Source organism: Gallus gallus, chromosome 2 (genome assembly GCF_016699485.2).
Source record: "Gallus gallus isolate bGalGal1 chromosome 2, bGalGal1.mat.broiler.GRCg7b, whole genome shotgun sequence".
In the NCBI taxonomy this organism is placed as follows: domain Eukaryota; kingdom Metazoa; phylum Chordata; class Aves; order Galliformes; family Phasianidae; genus Gallus; species Gallus gallus.
The window spans coordinates 109,272,442-109,292,177 of record NC_052533.1 but is presented as its reverse complement, the minus strand read 5'-3'; the positions used below and the strand labels follow the sequence as shown (position 1 = coordinate 109,292,177).

General features: G+C 36.2%; 1 protein-coding gene across 5 annotated transcripts in view; it reads left to right on the top strand.

Moving 5' to 3' along the window:
- ST18 (ST18, C2H2C-type zinc finger) overlaps positions 1–19,736 on the top strand; it is a 175,582-nt gene that overhangs the window by 137,229 nt on the left and 18,617 nt on the right. For all 5 annotated transcript variants that reach the window (XM_025147958.3, XM_015282653.4, XM_040695972.2 and 2 more), the window contains 4 exons: positions 1,012–1,217; positions 4,446–4,657; positions 13,251–13,493; positions 18,470–18,585. In XM_025147958.3, the coding sequence (XP_025003726.1) occupies positions 1,012–1,217; positions 4,446–4,657; positions 13,251–13,493; positions 18,470–18,585 (777 nt within the window). The remainder of the gene's footprint in view (positions 1–1,011; positions 1,218–4,445; positions 4,658–13,250; positions 13,494–18,469; positions 18,586–19,736) is intronic.

The window sequence follows — 19,736 nt, the reverse complement described above, 5'->3', positions numbered from 1 at the left end:
CTTCTAGCAGTGCAGGGCTAATTTATGTTGTGATTCTTTTCAGAGGTATCTTTCAGTGATCCCAAGAAGTGGTTTGTACTGTTGAAGCAGTTATGTGAAAGGGTTGAGAACTCTGCTCTTTCAGTTTCCCTGCTGTTGATTAATTCATGTTATGAGTTTCTTTATTTTAAGTTTATTGATTTAATTAGTTTAATTTATTTTTTATACAATGGCATAAAAAAAAAAAGAAAACATTTTTTTATTGTGATTGTATTTTGTTCAGAGTTATATGGACCCTACAGACATGCATAATTTGCACATCATTGGCACCACGACCATTACAACCTATTATATTCAGGTCTATTTGGGGACACTTTAATTTGTGGATTATTGACATGATCAGCTCTAATGGTTCCTTCAGAGCCATTATAGAATATTATGTCCATGTGTCTGCCAACTGCACGTGCCTTAACTCTACATATGAAAAGTCCTTAGGAAATTACTAAAGACAAGTAGTTACTGAACAGTAACTAAATGGAATAACACGCTATAAATCATTCTTCCCAAATAGCAGAAGCAATTATTTTGGATCATCTTGTATTAAATTTATACCATAATCATTCACAGTAAAGTGAGAACAATAGTGATCCATAAAAATACAAGTCATTTATAACTTACAAAAATCCAGAAAAAATTTAGGGAGGGGGGGAAAAAAAAAGGAAACACAATGGTACAGAAGTAAACTGGTATCCTCTTTGTAAATTGCCCGCAGCATTGCTAGAGAATACTAGATATTTTTGCACGTACAGCTTTGAACTTATATTAAGACAAAGTACTCTCTGACTACTAGGTCAGCTACTAGAATTAGATTTCTTTCTTGTATGCATCTACCAGTAGGTTTTACATGTGAAAACACCACACTTTCTGATACTAGGATGCAACTGTCTGCTACTTTTCAGTAAAATATTATTTAAACATATTCCTGCTTTGCTGTTCTTGTCTTTCTCATGCTTTTGCTCCTTTTCTCTGCAGCACAAATTTAACTAAGCAGCTTGAGGTAGTTCAGTACAATTACAGAACTTCACAGCCAGTCACTTCCTCCAGAACCACCCTCACAAAAGAAAAGGAGAAGTTTGGGAAAGTACCCTTTGATTATGCCAGCTTTGATGCACAAGTCTTTGGCAAACGCACAATAGCACCCATGGTGCAAGGGCGAAAAACACCACAGTTCCTTGAATGTAAGTTTGAAATTCCACTATATTTTGGAAAATGGGCTTTTCTTTTTCTTCTTTTTTTTTTTCTTTTTTTTTTCTTTCTTCCTCTGCTTTCAAATTTACAGAATTAAAAAAGTCTTTATAGGAAACATCTTTAACTACTTGTGCCCAAAATGCTAAATATAATCACTATTTGCTAAATGTAGACTGATTGCTAAATATGATGACTATAAGGTTTACTTCTTTATGTTTCTTTGAAAAGTGATTGTCAGAAGAAGAGGAGAGTAAAAAAATGATTTTTTTCTTATCTGTTGGCTTCCTCCTTGACTAAATTGTGATATTCATGTAATAGTAGGCTGCCATGAGGAGTCCCATAGAACATCATAAGATGCTATGAATTATAGCATAATAAAATTTCAAGCTAGGTTTTAAAAGACACTTCATATACATTTTAGCTGCATCCATACACATATTCTTCCTCCTAGATCATGTGCTTCAGCTGCATTACTTTCAGGACTGAATTTAATTCATTTTGATTTTTTATATTTCTGTACTACACCATATTTGTACTGCAGACATATCAAATGCATTAAATCATTATCAAGAGGTTCCTGCTTACATCACTTGCAGATTTGCTGAAGTAATGCTATGTAGAAATGAGATGCTGCAGTGTGAGCAGTGATTAATTATTGCAGACACATTTTCACAATCCACGTGGGAAAATTCATCAAGATTCTGCTGTATAATTGGCCGTTATTAAATACTTTTTTTGTTTCAAGAAACAAACTGTTCAGTTTCCATGAGGAAAATGGGAAAAAAACACTTCAATTTCACCATATACAGGTACAGAAAAAAAATAGATCCAAAGTTATTTGACAGAAGACTCTCTTAAGCATGACAAAAAAAGGTAGTAAAAGAAAACCAAAAAAGGAAATTTCATCTAACTTAAAGAAAGGAAGGAGAACATTTGTAGTAAGGTGAACAGAAAAGCATATTTTTTAAAAATCTGTATATACATATATACAACATAATGCTTCTAAGAATATATTATATATATTTATGTATATTTATAAAATGTGTTTATTTGTGTAAGTATCTGAGCATGTATGTATATATATATAATATATATGTAGGTACCTATGTATTTTTGTATATATGTATATATATATATAAACACCTCATTTAAAATTACAAATGAAAAGCAGAAATTTATCCAGACTGGAAAATGTTGACTGGCTTGTTCATATGTAAGCAAATATCTGCCAGCTTTTTGGGTGGCAGGTTTTCCAATTTTGTTTGTAAAATTGAATACACCCTATTAGCTGTCTCTTTGCACAGATGCATGTCTATTTCACAGGTTCATCTCAAGGAAAAAATGATTGAAATGTTTTTATACAAATGCAAATCCATACATATGCAATTTCTGTATAATGTATATCAGGACTGAAGTTTATGGCCTGTTGTTCTTACAAAGATTGCAGTGTACAGCTATTATTTTAATGGAAAGGTGAAAGTAAAAGAGCAGGTGAGTGTTTTAGCTGAGTGCAGATGCATAAAAGTTGGCAGTAAGAAGCTGTGATTTACAGACTGGTTCAAAGTCCTATGTAAATATGAAGCTAGCCAGAACCACATCATTAGTCCTCTGTGGATTCTGCATTTATAAACTTGATTTGTTGACAAAATGTGTATCCAACAGAGCCGGCTTTTTTTTTTTTTTTTTTCCCTGTTATTGCAGTTAATAGAAAAAGTACCTTTTTACTTGTTAAAAATAATATGAAATTAGCAATAGTAAGTGCTAAAAATGAAGACCCTCTTGTTCTGTAGTTTCACAGAGGGGTAGATACATCCTTTTTCATTTGTACTGGAGAAGAGGAGAGCTGAATCATGAAGCTCTTATGTTTTGCATTGATTGAAATGCCCTCAGCATTTGGAAAAACCAAACATGGCATTCAGCTACAGTCAGTGCACATAAGCAACTATTTCTTCTACAGCATCCCGAGTTTGAGGGAAGATGAGCTCTTGAATGTCTTGTGTAGGTCTTATCATTGAAATACACTCAGCCAAGGCTATATCCACAGCCTTGGGGCTGAAATCTTTATGCAGCAAGCAGTTTGCTATATGCAGCACTGTTCTTGTGTATCTGGGTATGGGCTGAGAAGCTGGATTTTGCATGCTTTGTAGGACACTGTAAGAACTACAGTCAAATGACTATTGCTTACTAAGAACTGAGATCATGATGCTGTCTTTTACCAGCAACAGTTTGTGACTTCTCAAACTCCAAAATACAGAAAAGAGAGTACAGCTCTTTCTACCTGTTTTGGAGTAAGTGTTGGTGATGGATGAGAAAACAAAAAACCATAAACGCCACTTTTGTCCATGAAAGTGCTTTTCTGTTCACCCACTGGCTCTTTGTTCTTAAGTGACCTCTTTGTGTCTACTGAATCTGTGTCTTATTCCAAATGACAGTCAGCATGAAGAGATCAGCTAAGACCACTCTTACTCTGAATATTCATTGTTTGTTCTTTTTGTGTGTGTGTTTTTTTTTTTTTTTTCTCCTTTCACTTATTATTTTGTTATGGGGAAGGGGATATTTGGGTTTGGGGTTACTTTGTTGCTGTTTTGGGGCTTTTTTGGAATTCTCTAAAGGGTAGACTCAAATTACAGAAAGTTTCTAGAAAAACAGGTCTGCCTATTACTAGGGGGTAATGCTCTTATATGACAGTTGCAGTTTATTCAACAGCCTGATCTTGTTCTCCTTACTTATGCAAACAAAGCTACGTAAATAACAGTTATTCATTTAAGTAGGGTAAGCAATGTTGTTGTAGCTAGGACTGGACAATTCACTTCTTCTTACACAATAGAGCTCCAAGGGGAAGCCTTCAGAAGGATATATTTGCAATTTCATTTTCTTACCAGTGTCATCGGATCAAATTTGATAATGCATTAATCCTTGTTCAGTCTTTCCTTAGACATCATGTTCAATGCCTGACTAAAGAATGAGAAAATTCTGAGTAAATGTCTCAGATGCTTTGTTAAAAGATGTGTATATAGGAAAGTTTTTTCTGGTAAAAATTAGATATTCATATTTCTGAAGCCACTTTTACAGTAAAGCTTTAGAGTCAGTAAGAAATTGATTGTTTTAAATATATTCTCTGAATATTTTATTGTATGAAATTGTAGTCTGAGAAACAAGACTATTTTATGGAAAGAAATTGCATATATAAAATTGCTAATCAAATCTCTCTTCAACAGCAAAGCATTTTTCAAATCCAGTGAAATTTTCTAATCGACTGCCTAGTGCTAGCGCCCACACACAGAGCCCTTGCCATGCCAACTCTTATAGCTACGGTCAATGTAGTGAAGACACCCACATAGCAGCAGCTGCTGCTATCCTGAACCTTTCCACCCGCTGCAGGGAAGCAGCAGAGATCCTCTCCAACAAACCACAGAGTCTGTCTGCCAAGGTAGGGTAGTCCAAGAACCTGGAGGGTGTGCTAGCTACTGAACTGTGCGAATAAACTGTCTTTCATGTTAGTGACTGCATTAAATCCCCTAAAAGAAGGCTTCTGTTTGCATGCTCTTTTGAAGGGAAAGAAAAAAATCAGTAATGTAGTGACCATTTATTTATAAAAATAAATAAATAGCAGGAGTTACGTTGTTACTCTTTTCATAATTGAGCCCTAAATACAAGGAGGGAATTTTGTGGGAATAATAAAGAAGGATATATGAAATCCAGCAACAATCTGTGTTGGCTAATGGGTTAAAGAAGGAATTTTCCTCTCTCTGAATCCTGCCATAAACAATATTTTTGGAGGCTGTTAAAAATAATAATGACAATAATAATAATTAATCAAGGTGATATTTTGCTTTCAATGAAACAGAGCTGAGTACATCCACTGAATCTGCTGTATTCTGAGCTCATTTGACAGTTTGACAAGGTGTAGAAAGATAAATAACAACTGACTTGGATAAAATGCTTGTTTCTCTCTCTGTGAGAGAGGAGAGTCAGACCCACAGTATTTGGAGATAGATAATTTGGGCAAGTCTGTCATAATGGAATGCTGCCTAATCTCGTAGATGTTTGTGTGGCTTTCATGTTTTGGTTTCTGCTCTGCGTTTCCTCACAGATCTTTATGATTTACAAATGGTACTGTGTGAGCTATGAGCCTTATTTTCTGTGCCATTACATGGTATTATAATGCTGATGAAAACAGACAAGATTTTCTTCTGATGGCTGTGCATGTGGGAGCACTGTTATTTGTTATTTGCATTCAAGTTCCACGTGCTCCATTACAATGAAACTTTTGAAAGCTCTGTGTAGGTGCGAATTTGCCATTACAAGATCTTGAGAAGAAATCCTTGGGGAGTGAAAAGGGGTGTATTTATCAAGACACAAATTATCAGGTGTGTTTCTGCTATGGGACTCCAGGTCTTGATATGTATTCCAAATGACCAATGATTGTTACATTGCAAGTCTCAGGGTGGCTAGAGGTGGCTTCTGCAGCTGTTTGTCTACAAATTTTGTTGGGCTTCTGTCCACTACTGCTAAGAGACTATCTGTTATCATTTGAGGGGAACCACTTATTTTACCACAAATGTGACACCTTGTCAGGCAGTACTAGCCATTCTCCTTTGCACAGCAGTATCTTTTATTTCCATTTGTGGTGTCTTGAATCTTGAAACCAGCACTGGGAGGTGCCACAGGGTATAAATTTTAGTGTGTCTAGCTGCATTCTCCATAATTTAGATATTATCTATCCCAAATATTGCACGAGACCTTTCTCATGTGACAGATCTATCCCTAACAGCTGCTGCAGAGAGGTCCTTCCACTGATCTTCTGTAGAGACTTCTAGCATGAAAATGGAAACTGATGCCAATGGCTGGATTACATTGCTGCCGCAGCCTTTGGCTGACCTCAGCAATACAACTTTCTTGCCAGAGAAGAGCAGTAAAGGGACCAGACATAAACCAAAGATTTTCTCCTCCATACCTGCTTCACAATTGCCAAATGATGAGGAAGGTTTGAATGGAAGTGAATATAATAATAATGGTACAGAAGAACACTCGGGGCACATAGCCTACTCCTTTTTCACAGCTAGGAATCCAACCTAAAAGAAAATCACCTGCATACCTTGCTATCTGCCTGCATCTACTTTTGCCAGACTTTCTGGAGGGCATACTGCTACAAAACATCTGACAGAAGAATCTGAATTAGCTTCTGGCTAGAACACAGGCAAGTGAGCCCCAAACAGATTTGGTGGCCAAAACCACACAAAACTGTTTTTATTTGGGTTTGGCTATTTATTACGTTCAGAACTGAAGCAGAAATAAGTCTCTAGAAAACTCTCTTCAGTGTATATGTTTTTTTATGTTAAAATATGAAACATATGTGAGGCTATATCTAAAAGATACCACCATCTATTTGTCAATATTTTAAAATTCTTTTGTGGCTTGTATTGATCACAAAGGTAGGTTTTTTAATGATAGAGTATCATATATTTTTAGGTCATCAAAAACATCTCCTGAGGACTTTTTCAGTTTTGGGACTCAAATGATTCACCATAAGCTGATGACTATAGGTTTAATGATTTATTTTTCCAGTTCTCGATAGTACACACATTCACCAGGTCTGAAAACACTTGTGTAAGGTGGCTGCGTATAGAGTGTCAGACCTCTGAGCCCTGACCCTGCCCCATTCCTTTGTTCCTTGCCAAAGAAAACCTGATTACCATCATTCTTACTTTAGCGGACCAAAGCCACTGACTTCTAAAGGTCTTTTCTATTACATGAGCACCATGCAGCCTCCCAACAATCCAAGCCACAACAATTGGGAGCCAGAGTGATAGAAAACGAGCCAATGGGACCACAGAGGATATGGTAGGAAATCTTTTCCAGGTACATCTGTAATAGTCAGATCTGTAAAATACCATGCTTTTAAGTTTTAAAAGAGAACTTGAACTTCAATCATTTTAAGCAATTGTCACTTTCTTGTTTTCTCACAAGGTGCATTGTCCCAGATTTTACTTACTGACCTCCAAGGACTTGTCATTTTTTTTAGTAAGAGCTGGACATTTAAACTTGAATGCTCACTACTTTTCTGCAAATATGGATATATAATACTTAAATGAAAAGAGACTTTTTTTTTCACTGCAAAGTTTCAATTGTTATTAATTCAATGGATTTTCAGTCTTAATAGGAAGTGATCTCATATTCTCTACATATCAGTTCAAAGGGGAGAATCCAAGGCAAAAAAAAAAAAAAAAAAAAAAAGTGTAGCAAGGGTAGAGAAATCTGATTACAGATTAGCATCGTTGTTCGTAAAAAGAATCTTAAAAAGAGAACCAACATAAGAAAGTTATCTGCCATATGTTCCTATATAAAAATTCTTAATTTATAAATTAAACAACTTAAAGAATACCTTTATTCTTAAATGGGCATTAAAATGGATCCTAAGCTTTCTCTGAAACCTCTATTAGCTGTGTGCTATTTACTAAGATAATCAGGTACTTGATTATACCATATTTAAAATAAGTAATACCACATTAACTTTATAGTATCTAAGCCATTCAGTTTCACAGGTGCAGACACCAGTAAGCTGTTCCCCTGCTTATGTTGATCAGCCAGTTCTTGTGTGGTCTATACGCCAAACCAGTACACTGGTCTCCATTTGACTTCCAGCTCATGTCGCTACTTTCAAATCCTATTGAAGTAAACAGAAGGAATCCCCTTGAACAATTAACCTGCAGTTTCCAGCACAGTGCAAAAATCTACATTATCATAGCATCCATTCACTATTTACAGCCCTCACCACTTTCATATCTCACAGAGGTAGTTGCAAGCAATGCAGTTTAACTGTATGCCCATCACTCCTGCTTGCCAAACATTTTGTTGAATGTTTTGGTGTCTTTCCCACCTGTTTAGACAAAATGGCATATGCATGCTATGCCTTGAAAGAAAACAAAAAATGACACTTGCTAAAAATATTTAAAGTTCAAATTCTGTTTTTGAACAAAATTATGTCATCTCTATATTCTTGGATATTGATGGTGATAATTACATCAATTATTTCAACAATGTAGTCAGTGCAGTCACTTAACACGTTTGTCAGGCATTCTTTTATTCCAAATACCTTAAAACCTAAATACAGAGCGAAAAATCAGCCAAGAATATCACTAGGTTCCATCCTGTTATACTGCTGTGCATGTTGCTCCTTGAATAAGTTCTTGGCTGCCTTTATTTAATTTGTGAATTGCTCTGGGCTGAAACTGTGACTTCATTTGTGTCTCAAATATCGTTGGGCAGCTACAAGTTTTCCTGCTTTGCCTCTATTTCAATTTACTACAGAATAACTCAATTGTTTAAATTTACATCTGAGGTATGCGTGCATTTATTCTTATTGATTGTAAATAGAAAGAAAAAAGAAATGTAGTCTTTCAGATGGAGTCAAACTAAGAATAGCATTTACACACATGGCAATATAGATATTAGTTCCAGAGTTATTTCTAATGCTAGAACTGAAAAGCCCTTTTGAGCTTTCTAGACCAGACTGAACTGCTAGTGGGAAGGCAAAATCATTGATAATGTTGTTTCTTTGGACTTATTTCGTATTAAGAGCTATGGCTGATGCCAACCAAAGAGTACATAAAACTCTTACATATAATGACACAATCTCCCTTAGGTCACAGGTTTTAAATAAGGTTCATACAGACACAATAATTCACTCTTTCTGATTCATCTATGAGATTAAGCTTAACTTGTAATCATTACTTGAGACAAATTGCAGTGTATTAAATGTTTTGAGCTACCAAATGAACCAAAAACATACGAAATAATTAAGTAATAACTTATGAAACAAAAAAACAAACAAACAAACAAACAAAAAGAACCCTTCTCCCTTTATTATCTTGGCTTATATACTTGAGTTCCAAGACAAGATTGAATAATGTACTAGATAATACTTTGTAATACTTATGCCATAAAATGAAGTGAAAAAGCCTGACTTTAAAGTACAAAGCACTTGAAGAAGATAGAGACCATTTCTTAGTCTAATTTGTGTTAGTCTTCATTTTAGATGGATATTCTTCATAGAGCACTACCTGTACCCTATCTTTATCGCTGTATAGATCATGGAATGAAGAAAATATGCTTCAGTCTTTTTTCTCTCATTTTTCATTCTGAACTCCTTCTTCCAACTGCTTGTAAAACCTGTGGGAATGATTACACTGTCAATGACATGGGAGCAGATAAGGAGTAACCTGAATTTAATTACTGTAGGTCTTCTCTCACTCTTATTGATTTTTCCTAATTGCTTCAGTAGATTTTTTCCTGGTTTACATCAGTGTAAATGTAAATAAGAACAAAATCAGATTCCAAAGATTCACTCAGCTGTAAACTATTATGTTAGGAAATAATAAGATACATTTGCATCTTTATTTTACTTAAATTTTTATGGGAAAGACAGAAAATATGCATAGTTTTCTGTAGGTACAATTAAATATGTAATTAAAAATGGATAAATACGGGGCAGTTCCTGTACAGACTAGAGTCAACAGATCTTGCCTTCACTGAGGAGAACACAACCTTTACAAGTCTGAGATAAGCATAGTAAGTGTCGTTTTCTGTCAGCATGCCACAGCACTGCTTTAGCATTTTTGCCATTTTGTCTTTTTAGTTCCATTTTAAAAGTAATGTAAAAATAAATGTAGTAAAACAAGCAAAGGAGACATATTGAGAGGAGGGTGGGATGAGAATAGGAATGAAAACTGGAGCTGTAGTTCTGACCATCATGTCTCTGCCATTTGGAGTTTGCTATGAATGTAGCAAAGTGATAGCGATTTTATACTGTTCTGAATAAAAACCCATGCTGTAAACGTGTGATCCATCCTGTGATGGGCAAAAGGGGATATTTTTCCATGACTATATTTAATTGCTGTGTGCATCTGTGAGCTCACTTAAACCCCATCTGTACTCTACTTCACAAACACACAACCCAGCCTTTCCTGATCAGAATTAGGTGCGTTGGACAACACAGCTTCTGCACAAATTTCAGGAAAGTGCTGATATCTATCTATGTTACTAAAATATTCTCCTTATCACTCTAAGCTCTTGTTTCAGTTAATGGTAGCTGTTTCCCAGGGGTTATACGTTTCCCAATATTCTCATGTGTACACTTTCATCAAGGAGGGAACCTTGAATGCTTTCGGTCCCTTTTGTTGCCATTGTTGCCTTCTGAGTAGCTGATATTTTGTCAGTGACAGAGAATCTGCACTATTTATGGGTTTTGCACTATAAAACTACTGCAGCCCAGTCACATGGCTTCCTTTTCTAAGCCATCTGTCACAGAGGTCTGGAATTTTATGTGAATGTTGGTTGTGCAGACTTAACCCAAGTTTTTTTATTACGAAAAATGTCAGCAACTACAATATTTAGCATTTTACTTTACATTGGTCATTAAACTTGATTACTGTAGCTCTGTTTCATCGCTATAGTTACATATCAACTCTGAAGCCAAAAAACACTGGGGCGAACATGGCAGAGCTGTATTGTCAGATCCTGGAGTGTGAACTTGGCACTGATATAGTTAATATCTTGGATTTTTGTAACTAAGGTTTATTAATGCTGGTATAAAAATGTATTTGATATTATACAGATGGCATAAGATGTGGTGGATACTAAGTTATTATCCAGGATAAGCTGCACTGTCAAATTCAGGGCTTAAAACTATCACAGGAGATTAAACTATTTACTAAAAAGGGGCAGAAAGATATAACCAAAGCGTCTTAGTATGAACATATTAGAAGTGTATTTACTTCCCATAAATATAATAAAACATCTCTTTAAGCTGTATGATTGAAAATGTGAACTCTGTCATGCAGATGAAGCAAATGTAAGAAGTGTCTGAGTTTCTGAACTGGGGACAGGCAGATGGCTTGGTATGCTTCAGTCTAGGTGTGCATCTGTCACATGGATACAAAATGGAACCAGGATCTCCGAGTAAGGAGAGATCACTGGGTCTGAAATGTTCATCTTCTACCAAAATTTTTCTTGTGATTATAAATATTTCATCAGCTGCATTTCACCTTTAAATGAGTCACTACTGACAGTGGTAGAAGACAAAGCTACATGAAGGAAGCTTTGAACTGACTTTGTCACGTCACACTTTCAGCACAGAGGAAGAATTCTCTGCATCATCGTAACTGTTTTTACAATCCATAAGTAAGCATAAATTTGGTTGCCTTATTTTTAACCATTCAATGACAGATTAATCTCCAGCAATAGTTAATGGGAAAAAAAAAGAGATTTGCTCTGTCGGTGTCTCATCTTTTCCTAAGAAGGAGATCAAAGTAAAATGGAAAAACTTGCTCCCTGGGCATATCTGTCTCTTTTCTATTTACAACAAAGGATTTAAGTGATTCAATTATGGTACAGGCTTACTTTTTATTTTTTCAGAATGAGAAAGCTTGATGTGGGTTAATATGACTATCTCCAAAGTTACCCAGCACCTAACGTATCTAGCCTCTAATTCCCAAGTGGCTTCTGAGCTTTGTGGTGATGGAAATAGAAAATAGTACTGATGAAAACAACAGGAGGACTCATCAGCATTAAATATAGCATTCAACATGAGTACTACTTGGCATGACCTTGTCATTTATCTCTGTATATTTGCCAGCTTGTTCAGGTTAACACGTACATCTAGGCTACCAAGTGTTCTTTCAGAAGGCACCTTTTTCACCTCTTCTGCTACTTGATTTAATAACTGCTGTCAATAGTGAGGACCAGTTTTACCCATATCTAAACACCAAGTCAATATGCAGTGTTGCTCCCTGCTTAAGACATACATATTAATTCCAGACAGTATTACTGCATTTGAAATAGTTAGAGCAAAGGGACAAGAAATCCCAGCAATACAAAAGATATCTCAGGCAATTATCTGGACAGGAATTGCAATGGTCACAAAGAAGTTCACAGTGGTAAAATCACCATCTGGTCACTGGTTATCTGTCCACGAGAATAGGACAAGGAAGCAGTATCTCATCAGTGAGTGGCAGCAAGTTTTTTGTCTTCTTAAAGGATGATGTGGGCATGCAAAAGCCTGCTTAGGCCTATGTCCAGAAGCAGAAAGGTGAAATTTTTTGTTGCATCTATCAGTAAGCTGTACTTTCAGGAGCTTTTTGTCATTTCAAGAAGAGAAGTTTTTACTGTGGAAGGCAGAATAGTGAGCTTTTCTTCCTTGGTTCTCCTCACATAGCTAAGAAGCACTAGCCCTTTCATATGAGCAGGAACTACCTGAGAGATTGTCCCAGCCTGGAAAGAGAAGTTGGGTCTCTTTCCAAACTGCACACTCCCCTGCAATCAGAGGCTGCTGCTTGCTATACTTCCCAGAGTAGCAAAGGCTTTGCTAACACATATTGGAGGTCTCCATCAAGGAGATTCTTCCAAAGATTTTTCTGTGGCTCTCTGTCTATTGCTCTCTATGCATACCTTGTTTTGTGGCAAAACTTTAGAAGGTGATTTCCAACTCATTTTATGATTAAGATAATAATATGTGAAAAATTTTCATACTGTGTTTCTTTTAAGCATACCTCTTACCCCTCCTTCTCTCCCCCATGATGCAGACCTAATATTTGTGAGGTGCGGGTGGAAGGGAGCATATGTAATAGTAATGCTGGTGATGACCTAAACAATGCATTAATGCTTTTAACTGTGAATTGGGGTCATAGTTTTCTGTAAGAGTGAAAAGATCAAGAAGATTTAAAGCTAAACTTTTGTTAAATAAAACTAGATTTAGAGTGTATGGGCTATGGTTTAGAGGCATCTTATTTAAATTCTACTTACAATGTTTAAGCTGAGATGCAGAGACACCATTACTGAAGCTACTCTTAAGTCTGCCTAAGAGTTGGACATTAACTGATATAAATCGAAAAGCTGATTTTAGATTCAGATAAATTTAAATAAAAGCATGCATTTATACTTATCCTTTAAAAGCACCACATGTTTATGTTGCAGCTTCACCATGTCTGTATTTAAGCATGTTTCTGTTTCTTGTTGCGTGTCAGGGAGCTGAAATAGAAGTGGATGAAAATGGCACTCTGGATTTGAGCATGAAAAAGAACCGAAGCCAAGACAAAGTTACGCCTCTCACTTCTTCCAGTACAGTACTTCCCACTCCTTCCTCTTCTCCTTTCAAAACAAGCAGCATCCTGGTAAATGCAGCCTTCTACCAGGCTCTTTGTGAGCAAGAAGGCTGGGACACACCAATCAACTACAGCAAGACACATGGCAGAAAAGAAGAAAAAGAGGTATTTTTTTTTCAGTTTCTGAGTGATTTTTTTCCAATGGATCAGTGGTCAGATAACAGTATTTCAATAAATCTCTGTCAGTAAGCCTTAGATCTCACATGTGAGTCTGTTTGTTCAGAATCCCATTTGAGAGCATAAATTCAGAAATAAAAATTGTTTAAATTCCTGAAGGTTTTTGTTACAAGTAGCACAAAAGTGTATGTATGTGATTTCCACTGATAGTGATGACTTTTATTTCATAAGAAAACATCAGGGAAAAATGTAAGAGTACATACAAATCTCTTCTCTTTCCAACTTATCCTAGGAAAGGTAACAAGTCAAACTTGAAAACATAGAAGAATAAGCGAGATGACCAACTAAATTTCAGTAAATGCTTTTACGTAGTAACTTTGCACCTTTCATGGCTATTCTTCTAGACTCCCCCTTCCAACTTGATAATGATCATGATTTTGGATTTGTTTATTTGTCATACAGATTTATCCCATGTTGACAACATGGCAGCACAGTCTTCTATTATTCTTTTCTCCTTCTATTTCACAAGCTTCAGCTTTCAATCATTTCTGTTTTATTTTTCTTTTTATTGAGTCTGGATGTTAGAGTATCGATTACTTGAATTTTTCTTAAATAAAGAAGGAATCACAAGTCATTTTAAGTCTAATTAGCCAAAATCTTGCTAATTAACATAAACAAGTCTTAGTGATAACTTTCTGAAGTAGAATGTTTTGATTTGAACTTTTTTATTTGGCTTCCAATACATTTCCTTCCTATTTGTTGTTTTTATATTGAATAAAAACTTTGAACATTTTAATTATTACAAAATTATCTTTTCTTCAGATATCAGAACTGATACTTTAAGAAGACATGCAGAATGGTAAAGCTGTTTAGAGTTGAGGTTAGGGGATTTATACTTACAATTCCAAAGAATACCAGGAAATAGAAGATAGTTCAGTTGAATGCACAAAAATCTGTCAGGATTGGGTAGAGATCTGCCATAATGAGACAATTTGTGCTATGGTGGATCATTTCTTGGAGGCAGGATTGTCTTGAAGTGCACACTGCTGACACCTCTGTGGGGCTGACTGTGCTCTCTGCTTCAGCCACAAGGCTCTAGGAACCTGCATCAGTGTTCTGGAGAGTATTTCACACAAGACATTAGGCTGAGGGCCCCAACTTTGAGAAAACCGCCTTGCTGCAGATCAGTTGATGCCACAGACTTGGCAGGGGCCTGTTCTGTTGCTCTTCCTCCCTGCAGCAACTGAGGATCAGAGAAGGAGCTATAGCAGAAGCATCTCCATGTTCCCCACTCTTGATGGGCTTTCAAATTGCCAAGACGTGTCTGCATGCTTCACTCGGCACCAGAACAGGGAACTGGAGGCATCAGCACGCTACAGAAAATGACAAAGATCACTGTTCAGGCACTCTTGCCCCTCACACTCTGTGCTTTGACACTATATGGCTTGTTCCTAATTGAGGATCTGGACCCAGACCTCTGCTGTGAGCTTTTGCCATCCCAAGGAACATCAATGTGTCCAGTGATCTCAGGGCCAGAGGCTCTGTTTTGCAAATCGAAGACTGGCAGTTATCCTTATGCAAAGAAAATGACTGATTATATCTATTTCTAATTCATTGTTATCTGGTTCATATGCACAACAGTTGCTTAATTTTGGTGGTAATTTCCAGAAAATATTGTCTCTCTCTCTCTCAGTGAAATAGCCTGTCCAGATGCCCCCTTAAAAAAAAAAAATCTGAATTTGGAAAAAGCTCAAAATCACTCCAAAAGGAAAGCACTGAGAAATAACTAGAGCTGTCAGTTAGTTCAACTGTCAGTTCTCCAAAGATTTCAGGGCTTAAAAATGTTAAAAGTGCCAGATGCTATTATCTGTTATTCATGTTACCATTATGTTCTGGTCTTTGCTGAAATCAATATAAACTTCCATCTGTACATTAATGGAGTTTCATTGCTTGCTTGCTTTCTGTAGTGTGCATGCGTGAATACACACATGCTCTGTAGAAAATAGTAGTGTTTGGATGGATTGGGCTGGTTTTCCTTTTAGTCGGGTATCCTTCAGAATTTTAATAGTATTTAATTATAAATCCCATCAAATAGGAAAGGAAAAATTGTAAATACACTTAGCTGTCATCATCATCATTTAAAAGACCAAGAGCAGGAAGCACTGAAGATGTTTTCCCAAGGGTTTATCTTGCCTTCTAAAGCTAAAACTCTGGAGATGGATGTGGTCCCTTGTGGGCTGTATGTATTGACTCCAGGGCCAAGAAGGGCAAAGTTTGGGTATTCTTCTGGACCTTGGGGAATTTTTCTTTTTTCAAAGGAGAACAACTATGAAGTTCTTGTAGGTTTTTCTGTGTGTCTGTGCGTGCATAGCTGTTGGTTGAAAAAATTAAAAATCTTAGCCTGAAAAAGTTGATTCTATAAATCCAGATTAAATTTTGAAGAAAAAAAAAAATGATATGGATATTACATACATTAAAAATATACATATAGATATATTTATGTGAACCTTTATCTTCCCATCTGATTTTTTTAAAAATTATTCTGTAGATAATTACACGAAATTGTGTACATCAATCTCAATGGTGTTGCATTTTGTCAACTCCCAGTGTGTAGAATTAGGGTTGTCCTCTCTGTGCAGTAGGTATCAGTCACTGATTTGATGAATATCTCACACACAGAGGTTTCTTGTCCAACAATTGATAAAGAGATATCTTCCATTTGAGTTAAAGAACACAAGCTGTAACTGAAAACATTAAGAAACCCTGCAGTGTGAGCAGGCTGACGTGTGCCTGGTCTTCATGCATTTTTAAGATTCATCCCATATATGCACTAAATCTTTAGAAACTTAGGACTTAGCTGATAAAAAAATGCACACAACTGATAAGTCAACCTTCCTCAACATCCATTACGTTAAATGGAAACCAACCTACCTAGGGTTTCTGAAGTTATCTTGATATCTGAACCCTGCAGCTGTCAGGAGATCACCAATTTGTTGTTCTTCTGGGAGCTTTTGATTTTATGGAGAGTTACAATAGTGATAATTACTGTAGAAGCTTTAATTTACATGTATGAAAGGAAGTCAGGTCAGAACATGTGGAAAGACATAGTAATTAAATAAAAAAAGCATCCCCATATGCCACTAGAATCAGTATTTAACTTAATGTTGGAAAAACAGTCTCTCAGGTTGCCTGAATCTGGAACAAAGCTGGAGTTCCTTTTTTCCACTTTCAGCTTTTAGCTTCTTGGCTTCCATGTTTGGATGACTTTCAAATATTTAGTATTTCTATATGAATGTTTTAGCAATGCTGATCTTTTTTCTTTCTTTCTTTTCTTTTTTTTTTTTATCCCTCTATTACTCCTTATGTGAAATTTTCTGTTAGAAATAAAATTCCAAGAGCCTGAAATATATCAGTTTACTTTTATATCTTAAAACATGACTTGTCAATTACTATGAAAGAGTTTTTAGAAAAGAAGGCATGCATTTTTGCTTTCTACATTTGTAGCAGATGAGATTATTCCCAAAAAAACTAACCCTATAAATGTGGCTCCAAAAAGTAATTGACATATCTATAATATGATATGAATTTCTATGTGTATGTATAGTGTGAGTTACAGTAGGCAGTAGGTAGCCAGTACCAGAAAGCAGAAGGAAGTCATATTGAAGATCCAGTCTCCAAACAGGCAAAGATGAGCTGCCAGAATTGACGACCATATGGAAGCTTTATCAGAAGAAACACCCCCACAGAGCTTACAAGTCCCAATAGGCACAATCTCCATTTTCAGTCCAGATTCTTCTCAGCCCTCCAGTATGTGCTTAACAGTTCTGCAGACATCCCTGCCCCTCTGTCCTGGCACATTCATCAGCTGCACAAGCCCAGAGCATCTACAGCACCAACCCTGAGAGTTTCGCAGAAGCAGAGAGGTCCTCCCCTTAACTGCAGGCATCAGTTTCTGCTCCTACATGTGGTAATCTCAGGGTGCTACCTGCCTGAGAATCAGATTGAAGTTGCAAATCCAACATGAGTTCCCAGCAAGGACTTTTAGAGATTTAATAATTGATGATAAGGGCTTTGGAGATTTCTTGAATGATGCAATATCTACACAGCATTACTACAGAAAGGAAAAACCTAACCTTCATAAAAATAGTAATAATTAAAGACATTCATCCTCAAAAAAAAGTATAAATTAAGGTTTCTGAAATGACCAAAGTTTGCTTTTTTTATTTCAGAAGATGAAAATTTTATATTCTCCAGGGCTCTGGATTTCCAAAATGTCTTCCCAGGAGAGTGAATATTCATAGTGCATACTATCTATCAAACAGCCTTGTAGCAATGATGATTTTAATCTACAAGTAGTAGAAATCAATAACTACCCTTACCAGCCTGCTGCTAAGAAAATATCAGTTCTTTTTCTAATGATTTTTGTTTTATCAAGAATCTTGTCTTTGCATAAGACATCAGATCATCACTTTCTACCAACCTAGAAAGTGTTGTATTTGCATACTTTTATATACAATAGTTTTTTTAATTTATGGTTATAGTTTTTTTATTCACAATATGGTACAATGGTTCTCACTTCAACTGTGTATAAAACACAATGAAGCACTTGCAAAGAAAAAGCAAGCAAGTATATACTTTCCGAAGTCTTGCTTGGCTCTACATTCAACAATTGCCTTAATTTTCTCTGTGTGTTTTTCTGTGGTCTTCATAATTGTTATATAAATGTAAACCTGATTTTCCCTATGTAAATATTAAAACAGCATTTACCTTCAGAAAGAATTTCACAATATACAGTTCAATATTTTTAAAAAGTCTACCTGCCAGTGCTTTGAATTACAATGCATTAAACTTTCTTAATCATTCCTCCTGTGGTTCTTTTTAAGATGTTTTAAAAGATGTTCAAGTTATTTGTAGAAGGCCTTGATAAGAGAAACCATTTGTCACACTTTCCTCTAATATTTCAGAAAGACCCAGTGAGCTCTCCAGAAAACATGGAGGAAAAAAAGTATCCAGGAGAAGTCTCCATACCAAGTCCTAAACCCAAGCTCCATTCAAGAGATCTCAAAAAGGAACTCATCACGTGAGTCACAAAAAAAGGCCATGTTTTTCTCTACCCTTCTAAAGACTGAATAAATTGTTTGTCTGAGTGCTCATTTGGAGTGCATTTGAGAGAGCCGAGCAGGGAGACCTTCGTGACTGATCACTGCAGGTAGTTCCTGCTGTAGGTCAGCATGGAGCTGAGACAAAGCAGAGGTAGGTCTGAGAGTCTGGACAGATTCAAGACTTGTATTCTGTATCAGTCCTTATTCTTCATGTAGGTAGGTAACAAATGGGCAACAGCTACAAGTAGGTTGTGTTAATATTTATGTAATTGAATAAATTTTATTTGGAAAGTCTTTGTTATAGTTCCACTTCCAAGGATTTGTGTAGAAGTGCAGCAGATTTTGCAGACATTAAACATACAAAGTTCAAAGGATAAAATGGATAGTGGATAGTGAGGAGCTGGCCCAGGGTTTTCCAACCTGTATGAAATTGGCTAAAGTTGTTAATTAGCTTCCTTCAAAGCATTCTGTCATTCTGTCCTACTGAAAATCCAGTGGATTCACAAATTCATACTCTGGGAGAATAGGCTGATGCTCTCTTTTCCCAAGAAAAGAGACTCATTTGCTTAGTTTAAAACTCCAAAACTTTACTGTCAAAAACTGCAAAGAAATCAAGATAATTCTTTTAAATATTTTTGCGCGTAACAGCTTGTGTCGGTTCAGAACAGTTTCAGTAAAATTGTCACAACCAGCTCATAATACTGGTCACATTTTAAAATCCCATTTAGGCTCTTCACAAAACCTTTCTGGATTCACATCAATATTACTATCAATAGAGTGGGTTTTTTTGCCATCTCGGATTGAGTAATCATTTATTCCACTTCTCTTTTTGTCTCCGGTACAAAGTAGGTCTCTCTAGACAAGTGGACATAGTATTACTTAGTGATGATAGTCTGTAATGTATCACTGCAGGCTCCTTCATAAATAAATGAGTCACATCCCATCACCTTGTGTCCTGCTCCCCAGATTCAGTGGCACTGAATCCGTCAGATATGACTGTCTTTAGAAATAACATTTCCCTGGGGCAAGCTTCTGTGAAGAATGATTCTTTCACCTCATGCCATGCAGCCTGCATGTTGCCTACTCACCACATTGTATCTGTACTTGTAGTTCATGACCTAAATTGAAA